At 38.0% G+C, this 17816-nt stretch overlaps 1 protein-coding gene across 21 annotated transcripts in view; it reads right to left on the bottom strand.

Moving 5' to 3' along the window:
* The window catches only part of Bnc2 (basonuclin 2), a 428651-nt gene that overhangs the window by 24726 nt on the left and 386109 nt on the right, over nt 1-17816 (bottom strand). For all 21 annotated transcript variants that reach the window (XM_048353623.1, XM_048353382.1, XM_048353903.1 and 18 more), the window contains one exon: nt 329-2298. In XM_048353623.1, coding sequence (XP_048209580.1) covers nt 329-2298 — 1970 coding nt within the window. The remainder of the gene's footprint in view (nt 1-328; nt 2299-17816) is intronic.

Raw genomic sequence — 17816 nt, forward strand, 5'->3', positions numbered from 1 at the left:
TAATGGGAGGCAGGGAACTGTATACAGATAACTTAATTCACACCTAGATGCATGGAAACACATATGCACACACAAACACACAATCCACAGAGAAAAATGACGTGCATTACTGGGTAAGATGGCATATGATTCGGCATGCTTAATCATAACAAGCACCAAGAGCAACAATCCTCAAGAGCATGGCAGCTTAGTTATCACAAGGTCACTGTGGACAATCTTTACAGTGACATCAGAAACATCTAAGTTGCATTGTTTAATAGTAAGTCCAATGTGACTGAAACTGGCACCCTCCACCCTCAGCAGGAGCAGCCAATGGAGATTTACTGACCTGTCTCTGCTTCGGCGAGAGGGGAAGGCAGCATTGCAACCAGCAACTGTGCAGACGTGCATCTCTTTTAAGTGAACATTCCGGTAGTGAAGCTTCACACTGTAGGAGCTTTTGAAACTCTTCTTGCACACATAACAGATTTTAGGGTCTGGGCTAGAACACAGATCACCCTCTGGGGAGAATTTTTGAGGGCTTCCATAATTCAGAGACGAGGCAAAACTTTCATGCAGGGCGGCCATGCTGGCCCCCCCACCATTATATAGTCCATACTGGCTCATGTAAAACATGTCATAAGTGGGATCTGTAAATTCTTCCTTCACCTTGATAACATCCTGGTGAGAGGGCTCACTGTGGTTCTCATCCGGCCTCTCACTGTTCATCAGGACCTTTTCGCTCACTTCACCATGCATGTGCTCATCCCCTTCCATGGATTCCTCACCAAGTTTGGGCTCTGAAGATTCAGACTCATTCTCATAGTCCCGCTCAGGCTCCTGGTCCTCAGAGGTCATGCTGTCTGCCCTTCTTATTTCAGTCCTTGAAATGCACAGGGTCCTGTTATGCTTAGAAAAGTCCTTCACAGACATGCCTGGGCTCATCTCCTCTTGGGAGTGGCAATGATTGTCATGGCTCATGTCACTGACTACAGGTCCGGCATCATTGGGGTCATCATCTTCATCATCAAACTCATCAGCGGTATCGATAATTTCCTTCTCAATCTTTACAGGCATGCTTGACTTCCTGGGCTTTTTCTTAGGTGCCAGGTCGACACTGGGCTCATGGGTTGCCATCATCACTGCTGGCACTACTGGCTCAGAGGGTGGTGGGGGGTGCTGCTCTATGGTACCACTGGTTGGAATGATAGGACTAGTTGGGAGGGAAGTTGGAGGACTCACCATTTCCCCTGGAGTGAGTAAACTTCTATAAAATGGAGGAACTGGTTGTACAGTCTTTAGCCCAGGAAATACCAACTGGCTAGGGAGAGGATTCTGTAAGACAGGGTCTAGTGGAGGAGTGGTAAAACCCATTGGGGGCCGGCCAGGACTCGTGAGTGTGAGATTTGATTTTGTACTTGCTATGACAGGAGTGGCAGCTCCTGATGTGGCCCGGATTAAATCTTTGTCTCGGTTATTTCTTAACATGGGCATGTGAAGGCGAGGGTTGGGGTTTGCACTGTGTCGATTACGGCTTCGGAGGGAGCTGAAGACCATATTGCAACCTTCAATGGTGCATCGATGTTTGATCTTCAGGTGAACTGCATTATAATGAATTTTGAGAGTACCCTTATCATAGAATGTCTTCCCACATGCATTACAGAACACTCTTCCTTTCCTAGAGGCTGACCCCATCCTTCTCATCCGGTGAATCCGAAATGAGCTTTTCGGGTGTTCAGTTTTGGTTAGATCACTGACTGGGGCAGAATTCTGAATGGGGGAGACACAGGCTGGTTCAGTTTTGGGCTCCACATTAGTAATGCTGGTCAGGGCATTTCTATTGGGGGTTTGATCATTCTTATAAGGTGTGGGAGATACTTCAGATTCACTGCTCTCATTATATTCATTCTGGGTTGAAAGGCTTGGTTCTCGCAGCCTCAGTCCTGGTTGCTCTAAAAGTAGCCCATTTGGAGGCAACCCTAGCAATGGGGCCGAGACAGGATTTATATATTGGAATGGAAGCAAAAATGCAAGGCTGTTGGGGATGTTTTCGAAGTGATGTATGCTGGAAGGATTGCTGTTCTCTAAGTGAGCGAGGAGACTGGGACTCCTGGTGCGGTTATTGCTCTCAATGAAAGTCCTTATATCTGAGTCTGTCTTTGAAGATGGTACAGCTACGGCCTGCCCTTCTTTCTCCTGAATTGCCATTAGCTCCACAATGGATTTGGTTTCTCCAAACCTCAGAAACTGCTGAAGGGTAATGATTTCTTCTTCTCGTGACATGATGGCCCAGCGGTCCAGCACCTTGCCAGCAGCATCCTGTAGGCCACACCAAAGAAACAACAAAAACAAACATCAAAACTTATTGATTGTGCATAATTATTCAGTACAATTGAAGGTGTTCTGTCTGCTCAGAAAACATCAAGAGCAAGAGCAGAAAATAACATGCAAGCACTGTTAATAAAAAGTCAACCCACAAAGCAAACTTTTCTGTCATGCAAATCTAGTAATTAGAGTCACAGTTAAAGAAACAGATTGCATTTAATAATGTCAAAGCAAACAAAATGTAGACCACTGGGGCTCTGTGATAAAATGCCTTCATTATTGCTATTTTAACAACAATGATCTATATACTATGCAACTATTTAGCATGTATTAGTATAAGATGTGAATTCTTGCTGTGCAACCCAGGAAAAATGCAAAAAAAAATGTTACCTTAATCCTTATTAAATAGTGACACCATAGGAAGGAACTAAGTACAGTTTGCGAAATTTACTTCTTCAACACAAGCAGACATGATTCAATGATGGAAATTCCTTTAAATGGAAGTTATGTGAATCTCTAAATCAAAAAGATGAATAAAGTAGGATTGCCCCTCATATCCCCAACTACCAAATGGTATCTCTTCTTTTTTAAATGGGGGTATCTTAGTATCAGTTAAAGGAAGGCAATTTTTAAAAGGTAGAATAAGGGAGCTATCCCTTGTGAAAGGTAATTGTATGTTTCCTGCAAGTTGTTTATAATCATGAGAGTCAAAGTTTGAATTAGACTTAAAGTATTTCATTTTTATGATTCTGTTATAAATGACTGTTGGATATTTGAAAAGTAAACATGTGGTGGCTTTAGATAGAATAAATTTGTAAAAACTTATCTCTTAGCATCCTCCTCTGATAGCAAGAGAGTCCACAGAGACTACACATCAGCAATCATCAGACTATGTGTTGTTAAATATACATTAAAAAGCATTTCACACTTTCATTTTTGCTAGTGACTGTGAGATTTGCCTGGAGGTAGGACTTAAAATCCTGCAATGTAATGTCAATCCATTTCTGCATGGATTGAGAAAAAATATATTTAAACACATAAATTATGGCTTTATCATTTTCTAAAATATCATTTCTTATATTCACAAGGATAGGGATCTTTTCAACCCTCTGGGAATGACACTTGCTTCAACACTGACCATCAATTTAAAGAAGCACAAAGCCTTCTTGAAAAACAAAGTAAGCTATAAGTGTGGCTCATTGGTAGAGTACAGGTTTAATATGTATAAAGCTGTGGGCTTAATCCCCAATACAAACTGAACAAAAATGACAGGCCATTAATTTATTAAAAAGTGAAAAGTAACCATACATTGGGGAAATCTAATAGGTACCACCTTAAAAGCATAATCAAAGTTAACACCACTAGTTGAAGTCACACTGGTATCATGGTGAGAAAAATACATTGTGACTTCTGTGGCATTGTCTTACCTTAAGCCAAGTGTAAGAAAACATCAGACAAGCCAAAATTGAGGCCAATTCTAAAAACAGAAGATAATACTTTCCAAATGTGAAAGTCAGAAAAAAAAATCAGTAAGGCTGGAGGTAGGGCTTAGTGGTAGAGTGCTTGCCTAGAAGTGCAAGGCTCTAAGTTCAAGCACTAGCAGCACTAAAAACAAACAAACAATATGAAAAAGGATAAAGGAGAACTATAGATAGCTGGGTTGGTGTCTCATGCCTGTAATTGTCTGTAATCCTAGCTACTCAGGAGGCTGAGATCTGAGGATTGGTTCAAAGCCAGCCTGGGCAGGAAAGTCTGTGAGACTCTTATGTCCAATTAACCACCAGAAAACCAGAAGTGGCACTGTGGCTCAGCTCAGGGACAGCATCCAGGCCCCGAGTTCAAGACTCATGACTGACAAAAAAAAAAAAAAGAGTTAAAGATAAGTTGTGGTACTAAGAAGACCTAATTGTGTGACCAGTAAAAGGACATTAGTGGGAACACTGGCAAGATTTGAAGGTTAGCTAACAGCACTTCATCAATTTCCTGGTTTCAACAACTTTATTATGATTTATAAGATATTAAACAGTAAGATAAAGGATATAAACAACATGTACTACTTTTGCAACTGAAAAGTCTGTGATCAACCTTTGAATATAAAATTTCTCCCTGGACCACAATCAGGCTCTGAATCATCGGAGTAAGTATGAGTATATATATTTGTCATTTGTTTGCACATCTTCCCAACCAGAAGCTCTGGTACTTATTGGGCTATTCTTTTTTTTTTGGCCAGTCCTGGGCCTTGGACTCAGGGCCTGAGCACTGTCCCTGGCTTCTTCCCGCTCAAGGCTAGCACTCTGCCACTTGAGCCACAGCGCCGCTTCTGGCCGTTTTCTGTATATGTGGTGCTGGGGAATCGAACCTAGGGCCTCGTGTATCCGAGGCAGGCACTCTTGCCACTAGGCTATATCCCCAGCCCCATGGGCTATTCTTTATAAGGTTCCTACCTAGCATTCTATTATTTTATACAAACAAAATGTGAAGGTGCATACATGTAGATGTCCATTCCTGTGAAGATTGGCAAATACACTGGTCTCTCCCTCATCATATAGGTAAAACTGGCTCTCAACTGAAATATTCTCACACAAATCCTTGCTTCAAATAATCACATAATGTTGTGGTAGTGACACCAGATGATCTTATGGTGCTGAAATGGCCATTTGCAAAACAGCCAGTAATAGATATACACTGCACTCATATCCTTGTTTTGGAATGGGGGAACAATGGGGAATGCTGGTACTGCTGGTACATAGAAAAAGAAACTGTGATTTTATACCGATTATCTCATTTGAATCCCCTCATAATTTCCGTAGGTCAGAAAATGTTAACAAATAAGAAATCAGAGGTGAATAAATGTAAGGTGGCTTCTGAATGTTGCTAAGATGCAACTCGGATGTCCAGGACTTGAACTTAGAGATATTCTAACTTCATCAAGTGTCCCCAGTGTTCAGGGAAGGTTGTTCTGTGATGCCATTTCCCAGGTGAGCACACTGGATTTACGGAAGCCAGAAATAACTGCAACTTTTTCTCAACAAGGTTTTTGCTAGCACACTGGAATGTTCTCTCATAGAATATTTCTCTCTTACTTCCAAACCTACTCTCTCAATCATTCTTTTCTGGAGCCTTTTCTATGGATTGCTTCTGAGACTGACACCCAGTCTGAGTAGCATTCAGTTCTATCTCCCCCAGGTCCTTCTTAGTAGCCAGTACTTAACCCCTAAATCCCAAAGATCAGTATGGACAGCTGGCAACCTTTTCTCTGGTATTAAAAAATGCACCTTAGAAACCATAGCAACTAATCAGATTCACCTTAGGCAATCCAATTTCCCTCATCTTCTTACCTTCCCTCTCCCAATAGTACACAGCAGTCCCATCTGATTTCTCTTTTCTCCTGGAGATTCAATTTAGTTTTTACCTAGAAAGATTTTTTTACTAATATTTTATATGTAGGTTTATGGTAGTATATTACAAATTTAGAAAGTTTTATGTATGTCAGGGTACCTCTCTACCCATCCATTTTTTTACTAGTGGGATATAAAATAATCCTTCGTGGAGACTACTTCTTCAGAAAGTCAATACTAGAGTGTCACAGGCATGTACCATATGCACAATCTTCACAAACACAGGAGAAGGTGATACCCTTTTTTATCTACCTCCTCTGGCCCTTGTGCTGGCCTCTTCTTTCTTCTTATTTTTAGAATGTACAAAAATATTATTTAATTTTTTTATTATCTTTAAGTAGTTGTACAAAGGAGGTGCCATTTAACAAAACAGCTTATGAATACAATGGTCGTTGTATACAATGAATCCAATGTATCACGATCAGTGTCACCCCTATAATTCTCAACCCCCTTGGACCCACCCATTCCTTTTCTTAATTTTGTTGTATATACAATGAATTCTTGACCTCATTCTTTCACCTTTCCCTCCTCTTCATTCTTTTACCCCTTTATACTTGGTCCCACATGTCTTGCATGTACCCCTTTTCTGGTGCACATTGTGTTGGGCTTCGACTTAGTCTTTCTAAAAAATTATATGAGCTCTCAATAGAGTTTATTATACTTCAGTTAATTCAATTGTATCCACTTGCATATCATGTGTTTACTTATAGCTTTATGTGTACATTCTATCTACCACAAATGAGGGAAATCATTCACATTTTGTTTCTCTAGGTTGGGCTAACTGAAATGCTCAATATCTCTGACCATAAAGGAAATACAAATCAAAACAACATTGAGATTCCACCTCACCCCAGTTAGAATGTCCATCAACACGAACACTAACAATAACAGATGTTGGTGGGGATATGGCCAAAAGAAAACTCTAATATTATAGTGTTGGTGGGAATATAAGCTTGTTCAACCCCTCTGTAAAGCAGTATGGAGGCTCCTTAAAAAACTAAACATAGACCTACTCTATGGCTCAGCAATTCCACTGCTGGGCATTTATCCAATAGAACACAAACAAGGTTGCAGTAAAGTCACCAGGACAACCGTGTTTACTGCAGCACTATTCACCATACCCAAAACATAGAATTATCCCAGGTTCCCCTCAATGGACAAATGGATTAATAAATATGACATATATATGCATATATATGGAATTTTACTCATCCTGTAGAAATAATATTGTACAATTCATGAGAAAATGGCCTCTTCTTCAGATGGACATGTACTAGGATGTGACCCAGAAGTTAGGAACAATATTATTCTGGGTTACCTTAAGGAGCAAGAGATGTGCTCTTATCATTATCTCAAATGGTATGAACACAAGTGTTCCATCAAAGTAACAGATGGTTAGCAAATAGATGGTTTATGCAATTTGTATAGAGCGAGCTTGACTTATTAGAGGATAATACCTCTTTTGTGAAAGAGATGGCTCTGAGTGCTATAGTAGCCTTGAAGAAAATCTCAAATTTATAAACCTCTTGGTATTTTTTTCCATTCTCTTTCCATTTACCTCTTTTCAAACTAAAATAAGTTCATATGTAATAAGCAAATAGTTCAATTTTAAACTGTCTCTCTACGATCAAGCTAGCTTTTCAAACTTTCCTTTTAGACAAAAAGTTTAACTGTTCTGGGTACTCTTAATTACTTCAGAGCCACTCCTCTCCATTTTCTGTTAGATTATGTTTATTTCTTTAATTTATTTGACTTGGTATTACTAAGTGTTGATGAGTTAGAGTTTGTGTCTACATGTTTCTCTATGGATGTGTGTATGAGCATGCAAAAAAAGGACTTAAATCAAAAATGGTGACAAAATATTTTGTTGAAAATAAGATTCTGGGAAGTACTTAGGGAAAAATTTTCAAGCAATGTGATAATTTCTGAGAAACACTTGAAATTACACGGGGAAAGATCTTGGCATGCTTATTTGTTTTAGTCAATTTACATTTAAACACATTTATTTCTGGGTACTGCCTAAGAAAGATATACCACTAGTATACACAATATATATCAGAGCAGTTTCTCTGTGAAACTAAGCAAAATGATACCATTCTGTAGTCACACAAAGCACTTTTATGTGACTTTGCCTTTCCAAGATTTGAGGCTAATGTTTCTAGGAGGCCAGCTGAAACAACTATAGTATCTGTAGGCAGAATGAAACACACTCATTCATACCATGATTTCACCAAATGTTTTAAATCAGACTTTATTTTTTAAGAAAATTGACATTTGTTTTGGGTAATGAAAGCTACTCAGTTTTCATGATTTGGAAATTGGTGTTTTGAAGAATTTCTTAGCAGCATATTTTACCTTCAAAATACAGTGTTGACCAATCATATCCTTGTTCCTTCCTCTCCTGGCTAGAACAAACAACCCTTGAGAAAGCATATCAGGAGAGAAAAGAAAAGACTTTCAAATAAAAATCAAGACTAGACTTGATTTGTCAACATTTATCTATGTAACTATCTCTTTTGGAAAATAATGCTTTCCTCATTGACTCAAGATAGTCTGTTATGATGTTTACATCAACATCAGGGCAAGCTAGAGACCCCGACAGATGCTAATTAAAGTTAGATTATAAAACAGTTAAATTTGAAGAATCTATCCTATTCCTTCTTTACCAATAACCCCCATGAAGAAAGGAGGGATATTGAAATTGTGTTCACCATTGGTTAGAATGGTGGAGCTCAAGAAACTTTTTCTGTCAAGGTGAGACCTTATTAAAGTTGATAGATGACATGCTAATGGCTCAATCTTCTCATGATGAATACTGTTTATAAATAAGGACTGAAATTTTAAAAGAGATATGCATGTGCATGCACACAAATGTGTGCATGAACACAGCACATATGACATTCTTGGCTTACTTCGACTGTACATCAACCTCAGACACATTAGTCTCTGCACAGCATTCAAAATGCTTGATTTTATTGAGAATTTATTTGATAAACTGAGGTGAGGCATACAAATTATCTGATAAAGTACAGACTCAAAGAACACCTCTCTTTGGGTAAAACTGGAAGTTTAAGGCATGCAGTGCCCTTGGATATAGTTGGTAGTACAAGAAAGAAGCAACATGTTAATTTTTACAGCTCTTAGGAACTGGCTATATATTTTCCAACATACAGTATTAGTAACTTCTTTTTATGACTCATATAGAAAAGTTTTCATGGTGAAATGATTGTTTAAGAAAAAGATAAATAACTAATTAAACAATATGTCTTCCTCAAATAATTAGCCTTCTACCCCAAATAACATTATCATAATGACAGAGAAATTAGTTTTAAATGCTTCAGGTGATTTTTAAAACATATTGTTTGAGTTTGGATAGTAAAACGTCACTTTAAACTGAGGGTATTACTAAATGGTAGAATATTTGCATAGATTGTTCGAGGCTTTAGATTTGATCCCTAGCATAAACAAACAAGCAAATTAGTTATTTCAGAATATCTTCGATTATAGAGCCAGTAAGAATGTACACTTTTCAGAGTTCTATCCCCCCTTTTCCCCTTGGCAACAGTCTATATAGTTTTTGTTTTTAAAACTATGATTATGATAGATCCTCTGGTGCTACTATATTTAATCACAGAAGCGCTAAGCCTGCTAGGATTCCTTTTGTACGATGTCATTTTGCTTGTCTAGATTAAAACCATCCCTATTCACTTCTGGCATGGGCTTTTGTTTAAAAATAAATAAAGCAGGTACCTCACTCTGCCATATAAAAACATTCAGAGGAGTAAATTATTTTCTGTAATGTCTAGAATTGCACTCTAAATGTTCAAGTGTACTTTTCAAGTTACCAAGTCTATTGTAAATGAAACCTGAGAAACTTCTGAAGACAATACATTTTAACATTTAATGTAAGTATTATATGAGTCATTTAAGTTTTAAAATTAAAAATCCTAAATCTTAAGTCAATATTCCTAGCATACAAACTTTTACTGTAAGATTATTACCGAATCCTCACTTTAATGAAGGACATCTAAAAATTCTAGTTTTGATTCTTCCAAAGACCAGCTATATGACTCTTAAATAAACATGCATCTTTCATTTCCCCATCTCTAAGTCTTACTAAAATATCTTTAAAAGTTCACTGTTTTAGTATCTATGTCTAGACTCTGACGACAACAGTCACTTGAATTAAAACATTTTACACCCTGGCACTTTTGCATTTAACCAACTTGTATTTTCAGAATACAAGTATTCATGACTGAAAGCAAGCCTTTTGCTGAGAGTGCACGCAGTATATTCTATTCTGGATGGATTGTTGAAGCTTCTGTCCTGGCTGTTTACTCATGCTGAGGTGAGAGATGCCGAGTCTTCTGGATTCATTTTTATTTCTGGTCAATTCAATGAAATTGAGAAAACAATCCAAGAAGTTCCTAGGAGGTGTTGGTAACCCCTCAAATCAAACTTAGTAGAATTTGAGAAATTCTGAAACTTGGAGATTCAACTGTTCAAAGAAGTGTTGGATATGCATCATTAATCCTATGTAAATAATTATGTGTAATATTTAAGAGATCTGTGTGGCTCTGAAAAAGAACAGCAATACCTGTATGTAAGATCCTTTCCTCCACTTAAACTCTTTAAATAGATATGGGTTATTCACTTGGAGATCACTAATAGATTTGTAGAGAAGATATCATTTTATAGTTTAGGACAGCAAAGGGACCGTTTGAAATAGTCAGAAACACTGGAAACAGGAGGAAAGAGAGAAATGATTCATGTAAATGGTCTCATTTTCTTCTCCCTTAAGACAAAATGACAAAACCCAAGTCCTAAAACAACCTGCTTTCTTTGCAATAAACAAAACGCACCAGAACTCCTGACATTTTTTTGTTGTGGGCTCTACAGTTTCTAGCTTAGCTCTCCTATACCCAAAGTCTTTCCTCTGAGCTTATATGAAGTCTTTATCCATGGGGTCCTATGTTTCCTAATACACAGTTCATGTCTGCTGAAGACCAGAAAACTGGTATCAAAAGATTTTTTTTTATGATATGGTGATTTTTATATATCGGGCAAGGGTCAAACCCTTGGAATAATTCAACAGTTCTTTGAGGTTTTATCAGTTCTACTAAGATTCTTAATAATGTTATAGAGCTTCTGAAGCATGAATGGATGATTCTAATTCATGTGTTGCAAGTGAAACTGAATAGCCCAAAAGAACTTTAACATATTCACTGGGATATGAGAGAGAAGTAGTCACTAATCAGCATTCTATAAAAAACAATGAGGATTGAGTATTCCATAAAACACACTGAAGACTAAGGGTGTGATTGAACAGAAAGATGAATTGGGAGATTTAACTTTGCTCTTCTCTGGGTATAAGAATAGCAGTAGAACACAAAGATTAATTTCCTGCTTTAGCATCCATCGGGGAACAACACATTATTACTTGTAACACATACACAAGGCTGTTGATGGATATACTTTCCTTTGATTGTTCAAATTAGATGTGTTCCTATAAAAGGCACCCACACATACACATGTGTGTATAATTATAAATCCACATATGCATTAGTAGTAGTTTGTATATTTATAAACAAGTTATCAGTACAGACTGTATGAAATTTATTCGGCTACCAAAGAAAAGCGATTTGGGATTGGTAACTGACTAAACAAATATAGATTAAAAAATGGAACATCCAGAGTAAGTAATCGATATATGTTACCATAACAAAAAACTCAGAAATTCAAAATAAAGGATAAGAGGAGGAAGCACACATTACAGAGCACAAGGCAATAACCGCGTCTGCAGCCTTAATACCCTCTTGTCCCAGCAGTCCTGACTTTCTAAGCAGCCCACTTCTCCACATTAACGGCAGTCATTTGGAGAGCAGCAAACGTGCCATTAGAAGCACTTTTACAAGTGTATATTCATCCACCAATTAGCTTAATGTGGCCGCTTTCTGCATATTTTCTATCCAGGCTTGCACAAATCTTATTAATATTTCCCCCTAGCGCTTTGACAGATTACCTTGTCATTATGCATCCTGGAGCCTTTTAAACAATATGGGTAAACTACTGTTTGTGAGGTTAATGACAATTATCCCCTAATTACTGCATAAGTCACTCAGTCCACTTTATCTCATAGACAGGGTTCTGCTCTGTGTATCTGCCATTGTGTCACTGTAAATGAATCTTGTATTGCTATGTTTATCTGCCATTGCCTTGTAAATTATAATGACAGAAGAATGAACAAATTACTGCATATCATCACTTAAACACCACTTCTGAAATTAAAATTTTAAAAAAGCTTCAGTCTAGAGCTTAAATTTTAGGAGATCACAATTAGGAAAACAAACAAATTTAATGTTTTATGTTATGCTTCAAGGCTAGTAATGTGGAATTCAGTAGTGAAGTCACAACAATGGGAATAGGGTAAGAGGAAGGTAAAAAGCTACAGGGAGGTAACAGAAAAAAATATGGTGGGGACAAGGGCCAATGAAATTGTAATGGCAGCCTGACCTCTTGAAAGCATTTCCTAATACCTTCATAGTTGATAGGGCACTGTGGAAGTATTGTCCAAGGTTTATCAACTTTAAATCAAAGTAAATGGGTTGGGATAAGGCACACTTTTCAGATGGGATCATTTTTTTCAGTTACTTATAACTAGGCCAGACACAAAACACAGAATCTATGTAATTGAGAATAGATAATGTAATAAAGGCTACAGGATAAGCCAATTTAATTGATGTACTTTTAAACATTATTAAAGAGGTTCAGGAACATGGTTTCCAAAGTTGCATTTGAGATTGTTTAACATTGTTTACACCAATGAAATTAGTTGAGTCCATTGGTGCATTACAGGACTATACCTTCTCTGATAAAATTTATAGGACAGTATGAGATGCTTTAATTTAATTGAGATTGAGTGAACTACAAATAATCTCAAAGGATCTGTTTTATCTGAAACCCATCTGCAGATTATCAGATAAGTAAATTTGTAAGACTGGACAAAGTCATCAGGTTTCCTGAGATAACTATACTTAACAAGTGCCTTTAAGACAGTTAGAATGTGAAGTATTAAAAACGTCTCCATTTAATGTCACCAGTATGGTTGACAATTGGCAAGCATAAGAGACAGGGCCATCCCAATCTGAAGGATAGTTCTCAATTCTCAGTTAGCTGGGCATGTAGAGGACTTGCATGAAATCACTTCCTGAGAGTCTAGGGTAAGTAAGGACAGGGCAAGCTCCCAGAATGGATAATAAAGCTGTCTGTTGGAAGCATGCAAGCACACACATCTAATACCTCTTGGTATTGAACTGACTGGAAGAAAAAGCTGTAGTAGAAGGAAAGGAAAACATGAAAGGCAGAGTTGACAGGACTAGCTCAGGGGCCTGGCAGAGTCTGAGCACAACTCCTAGGGATCAGATCGCCAGAGACTAATCTTATTATCTGTCCTGTATTTGGGCAAGGCAGCTTTAGCCAAGTTCGTGCTGCAGGCCAAAATGGAAGCCCCATTCTTTACACCTATCTTTTCATCTATGAAAGGCAATGAGATCCCAGATAAGACAAGCATGAGGGAATATTGTTCCTGATTTTCAAAAAACTATTTAATAGTTTATGTGGAGATAAGACTTTAGAAAGTAAAGTTCTACAATCATTAATATTCTTTTTCTTTGAAGATGGATTTGTGGCCTTTAAAAAAACACACACAAAAAGAAACAATGCTAATATAATAACCAATTCTACTTGCCTCTATGTTTAGGGAATGTAGAAAAGATAAATTATTGAGTCACTTCAGAGATGAGTATTGAGTATTTAATTGTGCTTGTAAAATCAGTACCAATTACAGAAAGGGAAAGAATCCTCAAAGGATCAGTGTGAATGCCAAAAGGCACCTAGGTATAAGTTAACAAATGAAGTTAACAAAACTGTTTTCATTGAGAAAACAGTTTAATCCACGACATACATACTTTCCTCACATTTCTATAAATGAAGGCTAGAAACAGTTCATTTTTCCATGCAGAACTTTAGTGGCTCACTACTGTAGATAAAATAAATAATAAATCTCTTTACCTGAAATCCTTTTTTTTTTTTTTTTTTTTTTTTGGCCAGTCGTGGGCCTTGGACTCAGGGCCTGAGCACTGTCCCTGGCTTCTTCCCGCTCAAGGCTAGCACTCTGCCACTTGAGCCACAGCGCCGCTTCTGGCCGTTTTCTGTATATGTGGTGCTGGGGAATCGAACCTAGGGCCTCGTGTAACCGAGGCAGGCATTCTTGCCACTAGGCTATATCCCCAGCCCCCCTGAAATCCTTTTTATATAGTCTTGAACTACCTTTTCAATATTATCACCTGGTAAAACTTCTGGAACTTGATAGATGAATATGAAAATTATAAAATTGTGTCTGCTTTTGAATCCCTCTCCACCAACATTTTCAACCTCCAAGGCCCAATAGAATTAATTTACAAAATGTTTCAAATGCTCCCTCTCTCCTCTCTCAATTTCCATAAGTGACATACTTTCATGTTACCTAAGACTGTTTATATCTGACTGCCAAGATGAATCATGGCTGACTGAATGAATTAGTTTTTTGGTGGTACTGGTGCTTGAACGAAGGCCTTATATTTATTAAGCATGTACTTTACCATTTAATCCAAATCTTCAGCCCCTTATTATATTCCTTATTTTTGAGGTAGTCTCGCTTTATAATTGGGCCTGTGCTGTGATTCTCCTGTTTGTGCTTCCCATGTGCCTGGGAGAGCTAGGGATGACAGGAATGCATCACTGTGCTCAGCCATTCTGCTTTATCCATTGCTGCTATGACAGGTGTGTACCACCTGAAACAGCTACTGGTTGAGATGAACTTTTATATTTAGACTGGCCTTGAACTGTGATCTTTAGATATCAGGTTTGCACCACCTCAGCCAGCCTGGTGACTGAATTTATTAACACTATCAATAAGCGAGTTGGGAGATACCTAGAGATAGTCTGGTGCCATATTTTTACAGAAGAGTAAGTTTACAAGTGCTTTGCCTACTATTGCAAGGCTATAGTGCAAACAGACCACTTGGGACAAAGGTTCAGCTCTTAACTGCTCTTGTGCTGTTCCCACGGTACTATGGTTTTCTCCTAGCACAGTGGATTTTGACTCAAGAAAGACAGTATTCATTCCATCCCACTGTCACAATCAGACTAAGAATGGAGTCTTGTCAGAAGGGACTCTCTTCAACTTCACACCTGCTCTACCAGGAGAGCACTTCTCCTGAACTAAACTCTCCTCTGGCTGCTCAAAAGTCCTCCAGCAGAAATGTAATGTTGCTTTCTTCTGGTCTGGGAACAACCTCATGTGTGCTCATCTGTTTGGCTATCGGTAGTGCAAAGTGAAGAATGACAGTTTGAATAAACTATATATGTTTAAATTTAAACCCCACTCTTCCCCACCCTGGAAGCAGGTCTGTTCTATGTTCAGTTTCTGAGAAGTCAGGTATGAAGGTCAACTTCTAGAAAACAAAGGCCGTGTATGTGGGGTGAACTCTTGCAGAGAAATGAGTATTGTAGGGCCAAGAGCAGCAGGCAGTCAATTATGGCCAACACTATCCACTACTGAATCCTATTTTTGTCTTGCTCTTTCCCTTAAATGTTGTCTTATGTTATTTCTCATATATATTTGAACTTCTCATTCTTTCCTCAATAAGAAAGGAAATATAATATTTCAAAGGATATGTTACTAAAACTTTTAGCAAACTTGTTGATATAAGAAAAGGCCTACTCCTCCCTTATTGGGAATAATTAGTACAGGATTAGGCAAGCCATAGCAGAGCATCACAAGGCCCAATAGCTATACCCTTAGGAACACATAAGATGATGCTAAGTGAAATGAACTCCATGTTATGGAAACAAGTGATATATCACAGTTGTAACTACTTTCAACGTCCTATGTGTATGTGTAGTTTCTATTATTGATGATGTTCTTGTATCACCTTCCTATGGTTGTACCTACACTATCTCTGTAATCTTATCGGAGTATATTGGAAACCGTGTTTACTGGTATTGGAAGTAGGAAATTCAAAGGGAATACCAAATTTGAGAGACACAGGGTAAAAAAAGAGAAATAACTACAAAAGCAATACTTGCAAAACTGTTTGGTGTAAGTGAACTGAACACCTGGGGGGGGAGAGAAAAGGGGGGAGGGAGGAGGGCATGAGGGACAAGGCAACAAACAGTACAAGAAATGTATCCAATGCCCAACGTATGATACTGTAACCTCTCTGTACATCAGTTTGATAATAAAAATTTGAGAAAAAAAAGAAAGAAAAGGCCTACTGTAGACAAACATTCAAGAAATGTGACAAGATAAAAAACAAAAATCTTCAGTCTAAGTTCATGTCATCTTCAATTGGGTAATTCATAATTTCCAAATGAGTCAATCAACTCTCACAGTACTCACTAGTGGAGAAATTTTTTTGTTTGTTTGTTTTAAGCCTATATATTTTTTTCAAATTTTTATTATCAAACTGATGTACAGAGAGGTTACAGTTTCATACGTTAGACATTGGATACATTTCTTGTACTGTTTGTTACCTTGTCCGTCCCTCATACCCCCCTCCCTGTTCCCCCTTTCCCTTGAGAAATTTTTACTTAGTACTCATTTGTGATTATTAGAACAGTAGGGAGCATGGAATGTGTATTTATCAATGTGTATGTGGATGGAGTAGACTGGAGTATAATGGATGAGGGTGGCACAAGGCAGACTGCTAATACTCTCCTCAGTTCTGCTTGTAATCATGAACAAGGAATGGATTCTCATTGGTAAATGGATATGGAACAAGTTTTTGGATCATTTTGTTGTTTTAAACATTATGTACTAAGTTGAATACTTGCAAGTTCTTAGGATAAAAATAATATAGAAGTAGAGTATCCATCAATAAAATTCTCAGTTGTGCCTTCAGACTTGTGATTTTTTTTCCTTGTATGGAATCTTACCCAAGTTAGCTTTTCATTATTGTCAGAAGAAGCAAAATCAGTCTTAGGATAGGCAAGACTTCCAGGAATCAGTGTACATTCTAATACTTAATACAGCAGAAGGACATAAAGCAAAATCTGCAAAGGGAAAACATCCATGGGCCAAGTCCAGGCGGAAAGCAGGTGCATATTCCTGACTCCTCTGTGCAGTCACACAGTATACACCGAATCCCTCTGTTGTGTAGCTATGACGATGTGCATAAGGCTCTAGCCACACAGGACATTCAATAGCAACTAGTTGCCTGTTTTTTATTGTTGGTATCAGACATAAAAATTCTAAGTTACCAATGGAACGTGGTGCGGTCTTTAACATAAATGGCATTGCTTGCTTAATCTTTTACCCGTGAAGAGGGGAACAACATCCAAATCCAAGCTATTAGATGGTAGCCAATGGCCAACCTTGCAAACTGGCCTCTAAGATTGCAGTCTCAGGTTATACACCTACCCATTTTTGTTTTATACCCACTATTGTTTCAGAGATGCACCCACAAAAACATACAGCACAAAACCAGATACTGTGATGATAGTGCTAGAGGGTCCCAAGGTCGGCTTCATTACTGAATCTATGAAGGGGTGGATAGAGAGAGGAGATAGAAGGGGAATATTTGTGAGCACAGGGAGATGTGATTTATAGTGCCCACTGCAATGTCAAGTTAGGTGGAGTCAAAATAAAAATTAAACCTTACTCTGTACCTAAGGGGAAACAAACACTACCACTGTAAACTGCACAATAACAGATATATGAGATTAAGAATCTTAGAAGCCCAGGGACCATTGTAGCTTCATTTCCTTTAGAGAACATCCCATCAAATGAGTACTTAATAGATCAAATGTAATTTATTATAAGATGCAACTAATGATTCTCCAAAAGAGGCCTCTAGTCCAGAAGAAGATGGGAAAGCAGCGTTTGTGGATCGTTCCAATGTTCACTTGCAATAACAAAAACCAATACTGGGATGTTCATGAATCTCTTTGCCTTGGTTTGGTACTTAGATAGAGGGGGTGGGAGGAACCTTCCTAGTTTGTCTGAAACCAGACTGTTGATTCTTGCCTACAAATATGACACTCATACTTACATGTTGGCAATCTGCTAGAATC

The sequence above is a fragment of the Perognathus longimembris genome, chromosome 1 (assembly GCF_023159225.1).
Source record: "Perognathus longimembris pacificus isolate PPM17 chromosome 1, ASM2315922v1, whole genome shotgun sequence".
Lineage (NCBI taxonomy): Eukaryota > Metazoa > Chordata > Mammalia > Rodentia > Heteromyidae > Perognathus > Perognathus longimembris.